The 22,578-nt window shown below is 40.9% G+C and overlaps 2 protein-coding genes across 4 annotated transcripts in view; one reads left to right on the forward strand and one right to left on the reverse strand.

Annotated features, from left to right (window-relative positions):
- Positions 1-12,587, forward strand: part of LOC145481142 (uncharacterized) — a 24,665-nt gene extending 12,078 nt beyond the window's left edge. The window contains exons 2-3 of one of the 2 annotated variants that reach the window (XM_081459544.1): positions 4,135-4,980; positions 6,183-12,587. In XM_081459544.1, coding sequence (XP_081315670.1) covers positions 4,182-4,980; positions 6,183-9,586 — 4,203 coding nt within the window. In that variant the 5' untranslated portion in view covers positions 4,135-4,181 and the 3' untranslated portion in view covers positions 9,587-12,587. Of the gene's footprint in view, positions 4,981-6,182 lie in introns of both variants that reach the window. The other variant, XM_081459545.1, reaches the window with a different exon arrangement.
- A 558-nt stretch (positions 12,588-13,145) lies between these two features.
- LOC145481169 (uncharacterized) lies at positions 13,146-18,788 on the reverse strand. Of its 2 annotated transcripts, XM_081459591.1 has the most exons (3): positions 17,565-18,788; positions 17,209-17,283; positions 13,146-16,824 (listed from the first exon to the last, which is right to left on the reverse strand). In XM_081459591.1, the coding sequence occupies exon 3, from the start codon at positions 16,778-16,780 to the stop codon at positions 15,128-15,130; it is 1,653 nt and encodes a 550-aa protein (XP_081315717.1). In that variant the 5' UTR covers positions 16,781-16,824; positions 17,209-17,283; positions 17,565-18,788; the 3' UTR covers positions 13,146-15,127. The 2 variants fall into 2 exon arrangements, with proteins under 2 accessions (XP_081315717.1, XP_081315718.1); XM_081459592.1 differs by lacking the exon at positions 17,209-17,283.
- Positions 18,789-22,578: the final 3,790 nt, after the last annotated feature.

Below are 22,578 nucleotides of genomic sequence, written 5' to 3' on the forward strand. Positions count from 1 at the left end.
AAACAAAATGTAAACTGATATAAAAAAAGCTCGATTTCAACACGGACAGGTTGTTCATACAACGATTACGTGATAAGCCCGAAAATACAAAACTTTTAAATATAATAAAATACATTTTGAACAGTAATAAACAATTATAGCTCAGATTAGAGCATACAAAGCTTTCTTATCTACGGATGTTCGGCCCGATACTAATATCACTGAATTGATCATCTCGCGTTAGGCGTTAAAATCGTTCAAATTTTCTGTACAAATGACAAAGAAACAATGATCTAAGAACTGGTTTTTATGATTGAGAACTTTATCTTCAAACTAGGCTGTTCAAACAGTGAAAAAAGCGTTAAAGTGAGAAGTAAACAGCAGGCTTATACTCACGTAGTGAAGACTACGTGAAACCAGGCGGCGTTGACAAAACCTGGATCGGACCGGATCACAGATCGGATCACGGACCGGATCACAGACCGGATCACGGATCGGATCACAGACCGGATCACGGATGGGATCACGGATCGGATCACAGACCGGATCACGGATCGGATCAAGGAAAAAAAGTCAAAATTCAAAATTTTGTTGAGCAAATTACACTAGAGTGACTACTGTGAGCAGAAAGTTTTATTTAATTCAGGTGCGATATTCCTTTATTCTTTTATAATATCAAGCCAACTGGGAGCTGGTCACAGATGAATATTTTTTCAGGCTGTTGGGTTTTGATTGCGGTGATCAATCATGTCTTCATATCTTTCTCCGCAGTGCAGATAAATGATATTTCGTATATTCACTTGCATCAAAGGTAAACTGTCATGAAACGAGTCAGCATGGTAATAATAGGACGAACGTATGAATCGAAGCACAAAAACTAAAAACAGTAAAAAATTGAACACCTGATGATTTCTAACAATTTCCGTTTTTGAGACAAGTCTATCCTTTTACAAGATGTGAGTTTGGAATACAATATTTCGCACTGGAACAAAACGAAACAAACCATTTGTATTTCAAGGAATATAGCTGTTTTACAAAAAATTATAGGAGTAACATCGATAGTGTGAACGATAACGCAACCCGAGAATAAACAACATTTTAGGAGTTACGTCTCGATTTTGAGAGTCATTTTTAGGGTCGTAAAGAGTTGCCTTTAAGTAGAATAAAACCTTGAAATGATCGTGTTCTAGGATAGAAAACACTTAAGAGGCAAGAACAAATCAAAACGGAATGAGGATCGTTAAGGGTGGCAAAGATTAACGAGGACTGCAAATGACGAACTTGAAAAACTAGGCTAGTTTTTTCAAGACGCGCAAATCGTGACGTAGCTCCTTTAAAGCAAGCCATGTCCATAAGTTTTCGTACGTGAGTTTTCTCATTAACTGTAACGCCAGCTGTAACGCCCACATCTGACACGAAAATGTAGCCGAGAATTAACTACTGATACGAACAACAATTTCAAAAACGAGAATGGGAGGTTCACGCAAGCTTCGAGCCAACTAACGTTCAAATATAACTACATCTGCCTGTTCATTACAATTTAAATTCGTCATAAATTAAGCGGTTATGTGGCTTTTTAAATGACCTCTTGTCATTCTCTGTAATTAACATGTCACTGCGTCAAATTCGGGATTCTTATTTTCATTTAACATATTTTAGTCTTCCACTTTTATTTTTTATTTATTATTATCTTATAAACGATTTGATTTTGGGGGGGATTTTTTTCTTTAAAACTTTGCTTTTTTTTCTGTGATCCGATCCGTGATCCGGTCCGGTCCGGTCCGGTCCGGTCCGGTCCTGGTTTTGTCGATGCCGGAAACCAGGCACTTTCCCATAGTAGAAAGCAAGGCTACGGCGGGAAAGCCGCCGATACGCGCGTCATGACGTCACCGGAAGCGATCTTCACTGTCTGCCGCCCTACTACAGCCTAGCCGTACCATATCTTTAAGTCCCTAATAAACAAGCGGACACGCGGGGGAACTTTACGTAAGACCATACTGCGCGAGAATAAAGGTAAAGACAGACCGGCACGGGCTCCCCATGTGGCTTTTGTTGTCGCGTCGCATTATCGCCTTCAAATTATATTTTTGCTCTCACAAGCTTGTCTTTACATGTAAGGGATTTTCCCTTCTTGTAAGACATGATCGGAGGTTTAATAAAAATTGTTTTCAGCAAAGGCTGATTATATATCAGACACCAATGTTCCATCAATATTTAACTTTTTTTACTTCCGGATGGTACGTTGTGACAAAAGGCAATATTCACTAGTGACCTTTTTGCTTTTGGGTAAGTGCAGATTGCCTAGAGGCAAAGTTGACCCCTGACAAAGACCTTTCTATGATGTTTTCTGGTTACCATCTTGCTTTGAGGCGTTGTTTGAATTTCAAAAGGCTATATTCAAATGTTTTTTTCGAAGAGTTAGTTCAAAGCAATCTTATTGCTTCGCCTTTAATGAAACCATATTTTACGCCTGGTGGATGGCACGAGGCGAAGTACGTTGATTAGAAGTTCTCCGTCGGTTTGTAGTGAGTTTTGATGTCCAAGATGGAATCTCTTGTGAATCTTTCCCCTTTAAACACTGTGGAATCGAGGAAATTGATTTGATCTGATATTTCGGCCGGGAATTTGATAGTAGGGTGGAAATAGTTAGCTTGTTTAATAAACCGATCTACGTCTTTTAGAGCCTTGAACTCATTGCTTGACAAATTACTTTTTGGCTTCTGCAAGTTGTGTTTTGACATTTTCCAAGTAGCTCTCAAGGGCAGTAGAAGGTTAAACCGGTGGCATCCAGTTTTATTTAACATGAAAAGGATGTGGTTGTTTGTTTTGCTCGTGAAAATGTATTGGAGGCGCATTCGTCTTGTTCAAATTCTCTCAAGTGTTGTTGCCTAATTATAGATCGATTCGTCGGTCACGGGTATTGGGATAAATTCGAGACCCTTTGATAGCGCGCTGACTTGGCCGTCAGTAAGTTGATAGTTTGAGAGATTTTTTTAGGAATTTTTCATTTTTCTCCCTTTCTTTGGCGGAACGCCTACATTTCAAATGCCTTCGGAAGGGGGTCACTGAGTCTACGTGGGAATTCGCTTCCCCATGTTGGTGTACTCGTAGCTTACGAACAGGCTCCCGAGAACGGAAAAAAATTTCGGCGAGCTCGAAACAGAAGAGCGATCGGGGCGGGACAGGGGACCTCGCTTCGTTTGGTCTCACCGGGAGCCTGTTCGCAGGCTACTGTACTCAGCAAAAGGGTGGTAATACGCGTAACGTGTTTCAACTTGTCATGCAACATTGCCACATGAAAATTACCTCTATTAATTTCCCTTAAAAGTAAAGCGGAAAGGTTCCTTTTTTCTCTAGCGTAACAATCACAGCACAATCAGCGCATATCACTGACACTCTAGTTCTTTTGTTAAAACAGACTGTTTATTGAAATCTTGAAAAATAATCTAAAGTGCGTTTTCACTTCTTTTCTCTATTATGTGTTAGCTTTTAGAAAGTTTATAGCAAAATGGACGTTACTCGGTTTGACAAATTGACCTTAATAAAAATAGACTGTACAAACTTCTTTTGGAATTCTTCGGAATCCTGAAAGTTTGGTCCACTTTTCAAGGCTTTCATCCTTCATATAAGGTAGATGATGTGTCTGTGAAAATAAAATTGACTTTCTATTTCAATCAATACATTGCCGACGTCCGGTACCTCTCTTTTCACAGCAGTCAACCCCAAAATGCAACGCCACTTCCGGTTTTCGTGTCCTCGGAGTTTGCAATCGGAGTTGAGTAGTACGAATTCCTGTACCTGTTTCTGCAGCCGATAGGGTTTTGTGAGAGTAGAGAGTTGGCTTGCAGCTCAACCCCCAACCTGGGGTTTTGTTTGTCAGGGGTTGTTGTTCCCTTGGCCACTAGGATCCTGTTATTTGAAGGAGCCGGACACTCTCCTTTTGCCGTTTGTTTGTACAAGACTGTATTTACCAGGGTTTACAACCAGGATGTACAACAGCCGACACGATGGCCGGGCCTGTTTCAGACGGTGGGCCTTTGTCGGCATTTTAAGGGCGCACCTGGTGGGACCATCCCTCAACCCCTCATTCCTCTTGAACAGTATTTATTTATCATTTGAGAGATCCAAAGTAACATTGACGGTCCTGTTTTTTAGGCTTTGACAGGTAGTCCAACAGATCCTTGATCACTGCTGATGTAAGGATGACTCTGCAGCCGTTTCAGGACGAGCATTTGAACTATTTCAAGTTTGCTTCCATTGTACTGAATGAATTTCCCAAGGCATTACGTCATACTTTCAGATCCATGTGGGACAACACCTTTGGACATCTCCCCGGTTTCCAACCATGGGATGACTCTATTGCGGTAAGAAATCTGTTTCTTACCACAGAGGGTGGCACAACCAAAGTTCCCACAAACCTCTCTTATGAAGAATGGGATTGTACAGCCCTGTTCCAGGCCACTATTTACGCGCAGTCCTTCGCTTTGCCCGACAGCAAAGGTCATCACAGGACACTCGGTGATCTGTATGTGAAGCCTCATAAGTTAGCTCATGGGAGGTTCCATGTATCTGTGGTGAGCCCGAGTGGAAACAGGGCAGAAACATTTGCACTTGCAATTGATCAAATTCGACTGTTAAGAAATTCGCTTTGTCACTCAACCAGTTATGAGATTGTCAAAGCAACCTTTGATCAATACGTGCAGCTCTCTAAAGATGCATTCAAAGCTCTGGGAATCAAGGCAGTTCCCATTGATGTCATTGGTGGTTTGACTGAGTCGGACTTTCCCACCAAAGAAGTTCGCAAGTTGGAGCAAGCCATAAAAGAGGAGATCCAAACACACAATAAGTTTCTCGAGGGCATGAGCTCAGATATCGACGAGTTAAGAGCGCTGTCAACTGCAATGAACGAGAAATTGGAAAGCGCAGCAAGTAAAGAAGACATCGCTGAGATGACACAAAAGATCAGTGATTTGAAATTAGCACTTGTTGCGGACGAACCAGGTAAAAATTTAGTTCTATCGTTATGGTGGGTCATGGTGTTAATGCATGTAAGTGAATATATGGAAGACCATATACTTCAACTGCGTAGAAAGATATATTATACATATAATGACTAATATGATCTTTCGTATATTCACTTACATTCACGTGACCACTGAGGGAAAAAAGTGTACACCAGATATCACAATATTCGTCTACAAGTGAATATCTGAAAGATCATATATTTGAACTGCGGAGAAAGATATCAAGACATGATTGATTATCGCAGTTATACACAACTTAAGCGGTCGTGAAATTAAAGCCTCTGCGATAACGGTGTGGTATACTCGTCTGTTGGCCCCGATATGATGACGTACTTAAAGACCAAAACAGAAAAGTGTAACGTACTTCCTATAGGCCGGATGGGTGAGGGAGCAAATGAACTCTGTGTCGGGGTAGGGTGGCAAGTGACCCTTCGAGAAAACAAAGAATCTGCCTCTTTTCTACGTTTACTCCCCAGAGGTTGGGCAAAAAATAAAACAATTCTGACTAGACGGGCTTCAAAACCACCTTAACTTTTGAACAAAAAGCCTTCATCTCCTGCCATAGATTCTTAGATTAATTTCAAAGATACGGATTCGGATTACGAATAATTACTCAAATGAAGAGCGGGCACAACAACAATAGAAAGTAGGCGCCTCCAAAACATGTTACTTATCCTTTTAAATGTCTTCATTTTAAGAACTATCCTGCATACACGAAAGAAATGATTGCTTTAACCTCCTTTACGTATTCCTTAAGAGGCAGTAACATTCTAACTCTTCCGAAGCCATCTACAACTTCACATGGACTACATTCTTTTATCTTTCCTATAAACCCTGGAACAGCTACCTATTACAATGACTTCGACCGGCTGATCCGCAACTACAGTTTTTTGTTACTAGTTATTCGATTTATATGTAAGAAGTAAAAATTGATATTAATTTATTCGTGTATTTTATTTTGACTTTTTTCTTGATACTTTTAATTTTCCTCGAAGATATTAGCCATATGTTGCTATCCAATATATCCGAGTATAAATAAAGTTTATCAATATATGTAGTATTTGATGCGCTCCCGTCAGTGTTAGCCTTTATGCGGACGTTTAACTGGCAGAACTGTGAAAAAAGTCTTTCATCACAACGTAATTTTCATGATTATTGTTTCATTCTGTCTTTCAACAGATACGAAGCCATCACTGCCAAAATCATGTCTTCCTGCAATGGTTCCACACTTCACTGGCCGCCAGAGGGAGTGTGAAGAAATCACTGGTCACGTAACTTCAATATCGACCCGAATCGTGTCGATCTGGGGCTCGCCCGGATTCGGAAAAACGTCGGTTGCAATCGCGGTTGGACACCTTCTCCACTCGCAAGGATTACCCGTCTACTTCTTCTCTTTACGAGGACTTCGGTCAAAAGCTGATCTGACATCGAAGCTTCTCAGCTTTTTTAGACGACATGCCACAAATGACCAACAACAACAGCGCCTTTCACTTGATGATGAGCTTTTCCAACTTTTTAACGAGATTTCTGATCCTTTAGTACTGATTCTTGATAATGCTGACGACTTGTTGGAAAGTGGAATGGCGAAAGTCAAAGAGGATTTCGCACATTTCCTCGAAGAAATTCTCAGAAGAGCCGAAAAAGTGACATTTGTTATAACCACGAGAGAATCATTAGAGTTTATGAATGTTCAATTCCAAGGCCACCAGGCAGTAAGAATATGTCCATTAGATCAGTTGTCTTCTCAAAACCTTGTCAGCGAATTACTCCCAAATGCCACCGCTTTGGACTGCACGCGAATTCAGCAAATCTGCGGTCATGTACCTTTGGCCATGAAGTTACTGTGTTCTTCTATTTCAGAGGATGATGTTGCTGACCGAAGTCAAGTTCTAGATGACTTTACGAAGTCTTCACAAAGTAATGATATTGTGGAGGTGTTGGACAATCCAGATTATCCAAGCCATCTAAGATTGAAACTCCTATTTGACTCTTCATTTCAGAGGCTCTCTGGTCAAGAGAAAGAAGCTCTTGTGTCCTTGAGTGTTCTTCCAGAGAGTTTCGATCTAAAGGTTGCTGCGGCTGTTCTGAGTATGTCAAAAATTCTTGCGGCGAAAAACGTCTTGAAAAGCCTTCGGAGGAGGTCTTTTCTCGATGTAGGTCCCAAATCTGGATTATTTATGATACATAAACTACTTCAGTCTTTTGCAAGAGAAAGGGGAGAACATGAAATGAAAGAAACGATTCTTAATGCCAAATCTCGCTTCCGTGCATTTTACGTCTCCCGATTCGAGATGCTTAATGAGCAGTTTTTGACAGGAAATTCGATGTCTGCATTTATTGAGTTCTATGAACATGGAGAGAGTTTCCTTACAAGTCTTATAGAGGGATGTTACGATTCCAAGACTTCTGACAATGCTTTTCGAGCTCTGGTAAAAGCAGAGCTATTTCTAGACAGCCTATTTTGGTGCGAGGGCGACAAGATTGACAAAATTTACGATTCAGCAATTGAGGCAGCCAGGAAGGATGGGAGCAACGTGATCTACAGGCAGTTACTTGTTTCCTTGGCTTTTACTGAAGTAACTTTGGGTTCTCAAGGAAGGACGATGCAGCTTCTTTCGGAAGGGAAGTATGAGCCATCGAGCCCTTCAGTACCGGTTGATGATAGAGGAAAACACCTGTGTTGCAGCGGCATCTATCAACTGGTTACCGGAGAAACAGAGAACGGAGTTCAACTTCTACAAGAGGCTCTTTGTTTACTGAATGACACCCCCGAGCAGAGGATTCTAAGAATTATCGCGTTCCAGATGCTTGCTATTTATCATCGATTTAAAAAGAACTCGTCAGGAATGTCAATGTTCTACAGCAAAGCGCGCGAGGAATGCAGAGTAGTGGGAGACACACACCTTCTTATTATTCCTGCAATGGAAAATACAGACAGGGAGGATGGAGAAGAAGAAATGGTCCTCAGAAACTCCGAAAACGTAATTAATCCTCCACTTACCGTAGAAGTTCTTTGTCTCGTGAGCAAAGCAACAGAACATTTACCTGATGCTGACGTAAAGCGATCTGCAAGCAACACTTTGCTAAATATAGCAAAAGAGATCGAAAAACCGCTCCACCAAAGTTCAATTGGTTTGTTTAACTTTCAGCGCAATGTAAACAGAATACTTCAGAGTTTGTCAAGCAGACGTGAAGACGCAGCCAAACTGTCCGCGGAAAGGATCATGTATCACGAGAAGGCAATTGAAAAATACAAGAGAAGCAAAGAGAATTCGCCGATCCGGCACGAACCAAACTCCGCGACTCTGGCACTTCATCAAGAAGCACTAGCAAAGAGCTATGCTGACCACGCAGACATTCAGTGCAAAATGCAAAACTATTCACAGGCTGTTCAGTCTGCACAGTTCGCACTTGATATCAAACTTAAACTGTTTGGAGAAGAACACTCAAGCACAGGTGACAGTTACCATTCACTTGGGGTCGCACAACATGATCTAGGCGACTTTTCCACAGCTCTGCAGTCTAAACAGCGTGCACTTGATATCAGGCTTAAGCGGTTTGGAGAAGAACACTCAAACACAGCTGACAGTTACGATTCACTCGGGGTCACACAACACGAACTAGGCGACGTTTCCTCAGCTCTTCAGTCTAAACAGCGTGCACTTGATATCAGGCTTAAGCTGTTTGGAGAAGAACACTCAAACACAGCTGACAGTTACGATTCACTCGGGGTCGCACAACACGAACTAGGCGACGTCTCCTCAGCTCTCCAGTCTAAACAGCGTGCACTTGATATCAGACTTAAGCTGTTTGGAGAAGAACACTCAAACACAGCTGACAGTTATGATTCACTCGGGGTCACACAACACGAACTAGGCGACGTTTCCTCAGCTCTTCAGTCTAAACAGCGTGCACTTGATATCAGGCTTAAGCTGTTTGGAGAAGAACACTCAAACACAGCTGACAGTTACGATTCACTCGGGGACACACAACATGAACAAGGCGACTTTAACTCAGTTCTTCAGTCTGCACAGCGTGCACTTGATATCAGGCGTAAACTGTTTGGAGAAGAACACTCAAGCACAGCTGCCAGTTACCATTCACTCGGGATCACACAACATGCACAAGGCGACTTTAGCTCAGCTCTTCAGTCTACCCAGCGTGCGCTAGATATCAGGCGTAAACTGTTTGGAGAAGAACACTCAAGCACAGCTGCCAGTTACTATTCACTCGGGGTCACACAGCATGCACAAGGCGACTTAAGTTCAGCTCTTCAGTCTACCCAGCGTGCGCTAGATATCAGGCGTAAACTGTTTGGAGAAGAACACTCAAGCACAGCTGCCAGTTACCATTCACTCGGGATCACACAACATGCACAAGGCGACTTAAGCTCAGCTCTTCAGTCTACCCAGCGTGCGCTAGATATCAGGCGTAAACTGTTTGGAGAAGAACACTCAAGCACAGCTGCCAGTTACTATTCACTCGGGGTCACACAGCATGCACAAGGCGACTTTAGTTCAGCTCTTCAGTCTGCACAGCGTGCTACTGAAATCATTCTTAAACTGTCTGCGGAAGAACACTAAGGCACACATTCACCATTTATTTTTTTAAATTTATTTTCAAGAATTGACAATCGCTTTCTGATATCGATCTTCTAAGTATATCAACACTACTAGTAGTAATCAAAGATTATGAGAATGCGTTCGACGCCGTGACTTTAATATGCATTCCTTAAATGATTTGACTAGCTGACTTTCTAGCTCTGTCTATTGCTAAAATCAACATTTTTCGTCAACAACCGAGGTTTTACAGACAGATATGCATAGTGTCAAAGTCCATGCTTGTGAAGATCTCCCTCGTATAAACTACGATTTGTTGATACGTTGCATGACTGCGCCGGTTTCCGTAGACTCACAAATTTAATGGAACTAAAATATTTACATTTATAGCCTTCAAATTTCGTGCTAAATATTCTCACATTACACTGGTAATGTTTAAGCGTAAAAGCTAATTTGTAAAAGTATATTTTTCACGTACATTTTTCTGAGCTGGAAGTACAAATATAAGCAAGCAATCGTGTGCTCGTTTATCGTAAACAAACTCCGTGCGACTGATTAGACTATTTCCCCTGATGAATAAAGCACACAGTATTTACATAATTTGCCGTTCCTTGGTTCAGGCTCACTCTTTTGAATCGTGCCTTCAGAGACTTCAGAGTACTTTTCCGCCAATTCCAAACAATATTCGACCGGATGAGCTATCTGTCGCGACCGGACCCAATCAAGAAATGCAATCACAACAAATCTGTTGCCACGGTTATCATCCGAAAGCCAAGACGATTCAAAGTCGTGTTCGTTAACATATAAAATAACAAGGACAATTTCCTCAGATTTCGATAAATGCTACCGCCGAAGTGTTTAAATTCAACAAAATCCAACGCTGAAAGTACAAAATAGCGAAGTCTACGGCGACTGAATGGAAAGAAGTCAATGAAAGATCCAGCGCAAAGACGAACTCACATGGCCAGCTCACATGTTCGCCACATGTCTCATCACATGTCTTAGGGTGCGTTTCCTTAAGAAAATCCAAGATTGGATTCTTAAATCCGAAAACGGATTTTGCGTTTCTTTTCTTAGCAGATTAATCCAAGATCTCTCGTATCATGGTGCGTCAAAGGAACCGGTTCCTTTGATGCAACATGATCCGAGAGATCTTGGATTGATCTGTTTAGAAAAGAAACGCAAAATCCGTTTTCGGATTTAAGAATCCAATCTTGGATTTTCTTTCTAAATGCGCCCTTAATAAAGGTACCAGTTTACTGGCCTTGACATGCCCCTGCCAAAATCAAGCGGGGTGGTTATTTTGGTGTCTACACAGGAATGTGTATTTTTCTGTATATAACCGTGCACAGGGCAATCAAATCTAGAAAGCCACAGGTCAAAGTAAGGTTTGCGTTCTCCGAACGCAAAAATATATAGATTTAGCCAAGCCTAAAAGCGGAGCACCTGATTGGAATAACTTAACCATGAAGGATTATGAGCACGTAATTACGGCGTGTGGTTTCAGTACTTTTTTACAGCTAAAATCTTAATAAAATGAGACTTTCGAATAAAGCGTATCCTTTTCTCCAAGATTACTTCTTACTACTTATCCTCATCGGGCCCATGAGGACTCTTGAGGCCGACCAGTAGATTGCACCATCCATCACTGTCCGACGCCGATGCGACGGCAGCTCTCCATGAATGCCATCCAAGCTTGTTTCTTTCCTTCGCGACAGTTCTCGTCCACGTTTCTCTCGGTCGGCCTCGCCTCCTCTTACCTTCAGGTTTCCATGTCAGCGCAGTCCTCGAGATGTTGTCGGTACTTGTCCTCAATACGTGCCCTATCCATCGCTTTCTTCTCACTCTTATGAGGGCTGACACCGGTGTACTACCTTTGGCTTCGTGCAGCTCTTCGTTACTTAGATGCATAGTTACATAGACAAAAAAGTGAGTCGGCCTTCCCTAAAGCTCTTTGATGTATATGAAAAACGTTTCCTTCGACTCCTGCAGATATAGCTGACTGAATACCTCTACATATATCACCATCCAAATCAGGAAACCATGACGTTGGTGCAGCAGTTGAGAAGTTTCAGAAGTATTTCCATCTTCTTTTGACAGGAGAAGTGGACGAGGAGACAATGAACGCTATGAAGAAACAGTGCTGTGGAGACCCGGACGTTGAAGAAGAAGCAAGTCGCTTCAAAAGATACGAATCTGTGGCGTCTTGGTCCAAGACAGAGTTTACGTATTATATTGAATATTCTAGTCAAAATTTGTCAGCGGGGGAATCAGCAGAGTACCATCGCTCAAGCTTTCCAAAAATGGTTAGATGCCTGCAGTGTCGGGTGTTGCCCCAGTTTTCTATGATGTCCCCCAAGGTAGCAATCTTGGACCACTCCTATACTAAGTTTACTTTAATGATCTGTCCAATTGCCTCAGTTCAGCCTCTGCGAGAATGTTCGCTGATGACACAAATATAATCTACGTTGCCAGTACAATAGCTGACCTTGAAAATTTATATACGCAAGTCAGACTCCCTTGGACGCTTCAAAAGGGAAATTGACCAACTTTACAACAACTGTCAGTCAGGCTCCCACACGGCAATCTTGTAAAACAATATACTTATAATTGGACTTCTTTTTATACTTATATAGTAATTCACTGGAGATTTTACCGTGTGGAAATAAATAAAGTCAGTGTATGTATGTATGTAGGTAGGTAGGCAGGCAGGCAGGCAGGCAGGCAGGCAGGCAGGCAGGCAGGCAGGCAGGCAGGCAGGCAGGCAGGCAGGCAGGCAGGCAGGCAGGCAGGTAGGTAGGTAGATAGGTATGTATGTAAATATGTTTACTGATTTTATTGATTACTTTCTTGAAAATTTCAATAAAAGCTTAGCGCTTGCAATGTTTCAATATCCGTGTGCTATTCATTCCATTATTAACGACGTGTACTCTGACGCCGAAATGACTCTCAAAATATGTGGCTTTCATGTCACATTTTCAAACTCATTAGTAATGTATTAATTTTAAACACAGGAAATCATGACAGTGACGGTGTTTTGATTTAACGATTATATGTATCCATTTTCTGTTTAATGTTAGTTTCGATTGAGAAAATATATCAAACACTCAAGATAGTGTTTGACCATATTTCCAAATACGTCGATTTTCGTCAAAAATACTTCACTGCGCGTCGAATTTTTCAACTCTCTTCTCGGTGTTTGAAAATGTGATCAAATGCGGTATTTTGTGTTAGGTATATTACAGCAAAACCCAGAATATCGTCAATAGTTGTTTCATTAAGTTTGTAACTTTTCAATGAGGATTTCAGGTTTCATTCGCATCCATTTTGAAATCACTGGTGATCCTTACAAGTAATTTGCTTTCAGCAGTGCGATTTATTCTTTTTTGTACTCTGAATCGCATCTTATTCTCAGCCAATAAGAATGATAATGGAGGCCTTGGAAGAACAAATACTGCATCTTAGTAGATAAAGACCTCGTAACAATCTGACTTTTAGTTCACGAATTTGAAAAAGATGACGAGTCATCAAAACGTCCTTCAAAATTATCATCGCTGGTTTTTTTTCGCAGTGATACTCCAAAACCAAACATTCAAACAGATTTTGAAGCTTGCTTAAAGTAACCAATCAAATGGCAGTTAAGCCATGTGATTTAGTCACGAATGGCACCATTTTTGCTCTAAATCGCATTTTTTTTTTTTTCTGTTTTGCATTCAAAGTGGGCTTAAAGAGTTTCGGGTTCCTCATTTTTAACAAAACGGCCATTAGATCTATAAGATATTGGTACTTTCCACAATCCTATACTCACCGGCGCAAAATAGGGCACCGGCACAAAATAGTGTTGCGTTCAGACACTGGGTAGTCCATGTACCCAAGTACCATACCAAGTCGACGCCTATCTCGAACCCGGACACGGGCACTGGGCCCGAATTTAGGTGTGAGGACTTCAGCTGTTAGTACTCGTGCGCCGTGCTCGGGCGCCAGGAGGGAACATAGCCAAGTCAAGTGCACGTGGCAATTGAACTTCGTGTCGTGCAATTTTGGTCTGAAATCATACGTGTGATTTCCAAATCGAACGAGCGCGCAGCGATAACTGTCAAATTCTTACGTATGCATTTAAATAAGCCTCACTTATTTCAAATTCGTTTGAATTATGAACTGTTCAATGAGGTTAGTAGGGCTAATTTTAATACTAAACTGGCTCGCAAGTATGCATGAAAAGGGTCTGTACGCGATATTTTCTTCAACCCCAAAACTGTAACTTCTTTGAAAAGGGCGGTATATATTTCTTGGAATTGACACATTATTTACAACACTAACTTTACTTACAATACTAAATGCACTTAAAATAGAGACAATGCACACAAAACCTTAACGTAACATTACTTGCACTACAATTAAGTCTTTGAAAACGCGGCATATTTTATCACAAAAAGATTATGTAATCATGATCACGTCTCCTTCTAGAGAACAGTCTATTGACTTGGTTGCAAAGGGCTGTAAAGCAAAACTGACAAAAGCTTATTCAAATTTGAGCTTTCAGTTCAAGTTGAAATTAATACCGACGAGGACTCCGAGGAAATTCATCCCAAATGGGTCTGGTCGGCATACAAACGACTTCTTTATCGAGTCCGCAAAGCAGTCAGCAGACTTGTACGTAAGCAGCTTTATACATTAAATCATGTGATGCCTGAACGAGCAAAGTGGTATAAGTCTAAACATCAAGCCCGAGAAACAAAAACTTCGATTAAATTGATGCAAGAAACATAAGAATATCTCTAAGACAAACATAAAACTATCTGGAAGTAAAGCTACAGCAGTCTCTGTTTTTGGAATATTTTAAACTGTCTCTCCATTGCTCATATAAGAGAGCTTAAAACATATCTTCCGATACAAAAATTACACAGGCGCCAAACGCTACAAAGCGAGAAATATAAACAGCGAAAACTTTGCAGACGTATGACTTGTAATAGCACAACAAACTATTGTAATCCACTTAAAATTCCTCCCGATAATACAGCAAAAAGAGCGCCAGAGAGAAAAACACGAGAGGCAAAGAAAGGCCAAGGACCGTAAATCAAAAAAACAAACTGCAATGATTCATAATCAGAATAGATAAGCAGAATATGAGGGCAAATGAAATAATACTGTTCTCATAGTTTCGGTTTACTAAATACCTAAGATGAGTTTGTCATTACTCGCACTCATTCTAGAAGCGAAATCCCCTCAAAGCACATAGATATGTAATTTTAATTGCATCAGGATTCTAGTCATATACACTCTTTACCACTGCTTGTTGGAGTTATAAGATGTAAATATACATTGTGAGTTTTTAGGAGCTCATAAATGGTTTTTAGTGGGTATTGTTTCAGTCATATAAGTGGAACGTTATAGTTGGCACTGTAGGTCATTCTATGTTTTTTCCCTTAAAAAAAAAAAACTCTAATGTAGTTGAAGACTCTTGGATTTTGAATTTTCTCGGATATGTCTAAGATCGAAAACTGAGCATTGTCAAGTACACTTTTCGTGGAGTCTTCGTCACCGTGTTGCATTCACGCAGTCATGTTATTCTTGACCGTCGTTAGCGTGCTGTTTCTCGATGACAACATTCCCCATGTTGGTTCCCTTATGGCTTATGCACCCAGCGGTTTTCCCAAAGTTGAACTGCGTGCCGGTGTTATTCTGTTGCGTGCTGACGGCGTCATTCCCTGAGTCGGTTTCGTTTTCTTCAGCACAGACAGCATCGACAGCGTTGCCATGCGAGCCATTACTGTCTTGTTCAGCTATGAGAACGTTTCCAGTGTTAGTTCCCGTATGGCCAATGCACCCAAAGATTTCCCCAAAACTATACTGCGCGCCGCTAGAGCGATGAGTGGCAGTGGTGCTGTCAGTGGTGTACTGTGGTGAGTGATTGTGTTGAAAGCCAAAGCCAACATTCCCCACATTGGTCCCTTGTTGACCAACGCTGCCAGCGGTGCTGCCAAAGCAGAACTGCTGGACGTTGTCGACTTCACTGCCAACAAAAAGATTCTCCTTGTTGATTCCTTGTTGACAAACGTTGCCAGTGACGTTACTTAAGGTGTTCTCGTGACCTTCATTGCCTTGATCGCCAACAACAACATTCCCCATGTTGATTCCTAGTTGACCAACGTTTCCAGCGGTGCTGCCAAAGTAGAACTGATGAGCGCTATCGACTTCCTTGTCGACAACAGCATTTCCCGTGTGGATTCCTTTTTGGCCATCGTTGCTAGCAGTTTTACTAAAGGTGTTTTCTTGACCTTCATCGCCTTGATCGCCGTCAAAAACATTCTCCATGTTGATTCGTTTTTGGCCAATGGCGGGAGCAGTGTTACCAAAGGTGTTCTCTTGATCGTCATTGCCTTGATCGCAGAAGGAACAACATTTCATATTCCCCATGTTGATTCCCACTTGACCAACGCTTCCACCGGTGCTGCCAAAGCAGAACTGCTCGCGGCTATCGATTTCCTCGCCAACAACAACATTCCCCTTGTTGACTCCTTGTTGGCTAACGGTGGCAGCAGTGTTACCAAAGGTGTTCTCTTGACGGTCATTGACTTGATCGCAGACAAGGATATTCCCTATGTTGATTCCTTGTTGGCCAACGGTGGCAGCAGTATTACCAAAGGTGTTCTCTTGACCGTCATTGCCTTGATCGCAGAAAACAATATTCCCTATGTTGATTCCTTGTTGGCCAACGGTGGCAGCGGCGTTACCAAAGGTGTTCTCTTGACCGTCATTGCCTTGATCGCAGACAACAATATTCCCCATGTTGATTCCTTGTTGCCCAACGTTGCCAGCGATGCTGCCAAAGGTGATCCCTTTCCCTTCATCACCTTGACCGTTGTCAACAACATTCCTCATGTTGATTCCTTGTTGGCCAATGCTCCCAACGGTAACATCCGTAAAACTAAACGGTTGGCCTTCATGGGATTGGGTGCCGATACCAACATTTCCCGTGTTGATTCCTTGTTGGCCAACACTACCATCGGTGTTACCAAAGGTGCTCTGTTGGGTTTTAGAGGATTGTTCGTGGATGGTCAAATTCCCCACGTTAATTCCTTGTTGACCAATGCTGCCAGCTGTTCTCTCAAAGTAGAGCTGTTGGCCTTTGTTATCTTGACTGTGGGCTACGACATTTTCTGCATTGGTTCCTCGTTGACCAACCTCGCCAGCGGTGTTTTGTTTCACAGATCTCATGTCAATACTGTGGTACTTCTTCTTATAAAGGGAACTCGTTTCAGCTGAGAAATTGTGTCGATGAAAGAAAACAAAATTTAAAAAATAAGTGAGCGGAAATGGAATTAAACAACGGAACTTCAGAATAAAGTAGAAAACCCTAATAAAAACCCGTAATAGTTATGATACAATAAATCACTCAGACACAAATACAACCAATCGATGCCTGATATCTACGTGAGAAAAAGCGACAAGTCAAAACTGGTTTAAATTAATGTTTTATTTTTAACTGTGGTACGCAAATTTCTAAGTACGCAACTTTTTAAACTGAGAATTTTAAAATACGTAATTAGTAAACCCAAGAACAAATCAAACAGAATTACGTGAGAACTGTTTAAGAACCAACTCTCAGCATAAAGTAACATATTCATCAAAGCGTTGATTCATACCTTGCTAATCAAAGGAACTGTTCGCAGAAAAAACAGACACACGTACCAGGTTCTTGTTAATATTTTAAAAAAATCCTGCCGAAGAAATCAAATAAATCACAGATGAGAAATCAACTCAGTCGGCAAAGGATAAACTGAAGTTCTAGCCAAACAACAGAGATTCGAGTAGACCCAAATTCTCAGCTTCCGTCGACTTGGGCCACGAACTCCTAACTCAAGTCCGCACGCAAATTGATCATACAACAACTTGTGACTGCTTGGACCTTCATTTGGCCAGGCCTCAACTTAAATGCTCGCACATGAGAAAACTGAGGAGCAGTGCAATCCTTTTTGAAGTGCAAAACAGACGTGCTTACCTCAGCTTGCTTCAGTTTTGTTTCTTTTTCGTTCCGTTGGGTCTACGTAAAATGCATGTGAGCACCAAAGAGTGGACAACAATTACATGTAAGTTTCATTCGACTAGTGTTATATATCCTTAGTATCTGTTTGTTGTTTTGTTAGCTCTAAATGTCACTTTTCTGACAATGATGTTTTTTTTTTTCTAATTTAGCTGTCTTTAACGGTCAGGTTTGGTCTTCCAGTCACTCGAGTTTAATTAAGAAATTTCTAAACTGAACGGAAAATTCCCTTGACAACAAGAAAATAATGATAAGTTTTCGTCAGGCGCCCAACTTCGGCCCCTCTGACTTCTGTTTTAAATTGTAGACATTGATCGCAACTTTTATGCGTAAAATTAGCATGAACCGTGACTTCGAGAGCGTGAAATTGTTTTTTGGTATAGACAGTCTTTCCGCGCAGCTTTTCCTATTTCTCTTCACATTTCTACAATGACTATGAATGTCAATTATTGATCGCGCTGCAACAATATTAATCGTTCAGAAGTTAAAAATTAGGCTTTTTAAAGCACACAAAGCCATGCTCAATTCTATCACTTTCTACCTTGTATAAATAAAAATTATTAATCCCTCTGTAGACGATGTGCCGTTATTTCCTCAAACTGCTCATTTAACCAAACGTTTTGCCGCTATTGCTTACATGAAAGCGGTTGTTTCCAAACACAAATTTCATGCCAGTTTCCGACTTTTTTCAAGTACCCCAGTGATCTTCTTTTAGTTGGAAAGTAGTTATTTCAGGTTGCCAATAACGATGCCTTGTTGTCACAGGTAAGTTAAATGAAGTCACTGAACAATGGACGACAACTAAGCGCCAATTCTATACCCGGCCATTTTACGTTTATAGCTGGATTCGGCCAACGTGTTTACTTCCTTGTTGCCACCCTATTCAGATTATGCGATGATTCATTTGCGAAGTGACAATTGTTCTGTCTGCAATCACCTGCGTGTGACAACGTGTACAATTGTAACCTCCCAAATGAATCATCACGTGGTCTGAATTGGTTGCTAACACAATAGACAAAACTGTCTATTAGGTGACGTGTTTGCTCGAAATTTCTCTTTATTTCGGTAACGATCACTGTTTTCTTTAATTTGTTTTCTTTATACAGCAAGTTGGTTTAAGGTGGCTCAAAACAGTTTCTAGCACTTGGATTTTGATTGGTCAATATAACCACTCTTTATCACTTGATGCTACAATCATGGTATCAAAAAAACTGCCCAATAATTGGTGAACACGTTGGTATCACTTTCGTGACACAATGAGTTACCATAGCAAAAGTATGAGCTGCTAAAAACACCCTTAATCACAGCTTTAGGGGCTTAAAATTCGAAAAACGGCAGGGTGAATTTTTTTTGAATTTTCAAATTTTGATAAGCATGATAAGACGCAACTTTTGGCAAAGTTTTAAACAAATTCTGTACATAAGGTTAGCCGAGCTTGACTTAACTTTATTCAATTCGTTGCATACTCATAAATAGGATACCAAAGTGATAAAATAATAAGTCATAGCCGTCAGCAACTGGAGCAAAAATCAGGACGATGTCCCAATTGATATTTAGCCCCTACAAAAGATATTTGAAATTTAACGGTGCAAAGAACCCAGCAATTCTCCGATTTTTCTTCGTTACCGAAAGAACCCAGTTAAATGCAGCGCATGCGTAATAAGTCAAAACGCCTATTTTTAGCGAACCGCTCATTAGGATTCGGCAAGAAATTATGTCCATCCAAAAATGAGGACTCCAAAAAACATGTTGAATAAAAATAAGTCTGCAACATACTACAAGACTAAGTTTACATGATAATTTGATGTATACTTCATTTTCGTTAACAGTAATAGCTGGTATATAATTCGATTTTAAGAAAACCTTAAATACAGGAGTACATTTTTTATAGTTAGTTCAGTTTTCCAAGGTCGTATACTGAACATGTCAGATAGCCTAGATTAGTCTTTCACTAGAAGAAAACAAGAAATCCATCCCATCTTTTTGATAAAATAATAGGCCAATTTCGGTATATTAAAATTCAGCCTGAAACAGTAGACCTCAATACGAGGTTCTGGGGAATAACTACAGAGTTTGTGGGGTTTATTCCCCAGAGCCTATTGCTGAGGGCCTTGCGTTAGGATGGATTTTAATGTATCCAAATTGGTCTATTATATTAGTCTGCAAAAGCGAGTGCAACATTTATGTTTCTGTCTATTTCAATTACTAGGGACGCAATTCATTTGCTTCCAGGTGGTTTCCAAAGTGATATTAATGGACAAATTGAAACAAGCAAAATGTAAGAGTTTCGGTCAATGTGCACTCTGAAAAAGCGAACATTGGCGCCATTCAGAGAAACATAATGGGTGCAACCAAAGTGACAAGCGCTGTAATCAGTTACGCAGGAATCTCCGTAAATTTCCAATGCAGCCAATGTGATAAGTCACAAATATCCGAGCACATTTTTGCGCCAAATGAACGCTATTGTTTATGTCTCTTTAGACAAAAATAAGTGCAAGTTAACCAAATCCGGTCATCCGGGTTCTCAACACGCAAATTCTCCTAACAGGGGTCGGTGCATTTCTTATTAAGTTGGTATGGAGAATTTGTACTCAAATTGCAAACTCTCAATCAGCAGCTCTCTCACACACCCTTCAGTGGATGGACGATTGATTATATTGTCAATTCTCTTCTCATGTATAATTTTCTAAATAGTGAAATTATGGCAAGTAAATACTGACAGATCACGTTCTCGTCGAGCGAAGAAAGAGTTCAGAAGGTTTACGTGTTTTGTTTTAGACCGTGAAAATAAAAGCGCCTTAAGTTATCATGCGTGTCTTCTCACGTCAGCCTGGTTTATCTACCAAAAAACGTCCTGAGGATCGAATTTGTTTCTGTAAAATTATGCATTTACTGATATATCTACCTCCTGAAAGACAAAGCTATTTGGGAAGTTGTTGCGACAGAGAGCAAGTGGATAATTGAGGGTACTAGAAATCAGTAGCAGCTGCATGTTGGTTGTAAGAGGAAAAATTAGGCCCCGACCAAACTACGCAGGAACAATTGGAAAACGGAGTTTTCACTCTGAAAACGCATCAAATGATTTTCGTCCCCACTACGCGAAAGGAATTTAAAGACGCAACAATCACCGTTCAATTTGCAATTGGCCGGATTTGTGTTTGCAGAAAACTCGGTCGATCAGAGAAATTATATGATTATCATGACGCTAGCGTTTACGAAAAGCTACGTTTTCAAAAAGTTATTTCCGTCCACGCGAAAACGCAAAGCCAGCGTTTTCAAATTCCCCCGGTTTGAAGAGCGTTTTCGAAAAGTTTCGTTTACGCGACGGATTAGTGTGGACGGTAGGTCTAACCGGAGAAACAAAGCTCCGTTTTCAAATTCCTCCCGGGTAGTGTAGACAGAACCTAATTTGTTTAAAAGCACAAGAATCAGCGGTCATTTTGGATTCGTGTTTGAGGACGATTCAGGCAAGGAAATCACATGATTAGTATGACGCCATCCTTTTCAAAAGACTCCGTTTTCAAAATGTTTTCCGTCCACGCGAAAACGCATGGGCGGCGTTTTCAAATTCCTCCGGTTTGAAGAGCGTTTCCGAAAAGCTCTGTTTTCGTAACCGATTAAAGTGTGGACGGTAGGCCTAACCGTAGAAATAAAGCTGCGGGGCCTAAGTTATACTGAACCGAGCATATTGTAATATTCTATGACAAGAGCTAATTTACAAAAGAAATGGTCGTGTTCCCAAGCGGAGATATTAACCGTTGTTCTTCGAAAGTGGCGCTAATTTTGCTCAATACCGTGAGTTTTGCATGAAAACATTTCATCGTGACGGTTCACAATCGTTTAAAGCGACCGAGCTTGCAGAATGAAGAAAATCCGCTTGCGAGGAAAATATGCAGATTAGGTCCTTAGGCGTTTGCAACTCCAAGAGCGTTCAACATCTAAATCTTGCCGAGCAACGAGGTGACGGGAATAATGGTCAAAAAGCAATGGGGGGATCGATGACTAGGACTAATTCTCATAACTGAAATTAAAAAAAAAAAAAAAAAAAAAATTAAGGCCATCTCTTGAGAGAATTAATATCTCGAGTACGGTACTGAGTGAGTTAACAATGTTGTGGGTAATATAACATTTGATGGCACGTTTTATGTGCTTATACGAAAAAGATTCCAAAGTTCAACATCTAACTTTTACAAGTCGCCTAACAAGTAGTTCGATATAATTGAAGTATACAAAGAGTTTGGCTCTTCATGATTTTAGAGTTTTGATAAGCTCACATCGCAGTAGCAAAAGATCGATTCTTTTTGACTGTAAAAAGACACCCCAAAAATCCCCACAAAAGTGGTTGAAGTGGTTACTGTAAAAGCGCAGTAACACAGGTGCAACGAAAGCTTTTTGTAAGAAACAAACAAGTTTATTAAGACTGAAAAAGACCGATCGGACCGTGGGAACCGATCAAGTTATTCTGTACACCTGTCTCACCGGCATCATGCCAAACAAAGGTCAACAAAACGCTCGAAGCATTGACACGTGTCCCGGTTACACCCACACGTGTGCGATGAAATGATCAAGCGTTCGAAAACACGATCGCAAACGCGCCAACAATGGTCGCGTGCGCGTTCATTTGTTCGAGAAGTAAACACACCGTGGGAAAGACGGAATTTCGGCTAAAATCGCAGCAAGGATCCATTTGTGAGAGAATAAACAAAAACTGTTGCAGGTCACTTGATACACGCACCACACAAAGACCTGGCTAGCTGCGGGTCCACTTCAATGATTTTTCTTTCAAAGGTTTGGCGTAACTACAGTGAAGTGTGTTCGCTCTTTTCAAATTGCTTTGCATTTCAGCAGGCACCTTATTATCATTAACCCTTCATCGATAACTCGATTTTCCGGGAAAAAAAGGTACGAATGAGAGGAAATTTCATGAACGCTAATTTGAGGTGAAATTAGATTGAGACGCCAAGCTCATTTT

This window comes from Orbicella franksi, chromosome 3 (assembly GCF_964199315.1).
Source record: "Orbicella franksi chromosome 3, jaOrbFran1.1, whole genome shotgun sequence".
Classification (NCBI taxonomy): Eukaryota; Metazoa; Cnidaria; class Anthozoa; order Scleractinia; family Merulinidae; genus Orbicella; species Orbicella franksi.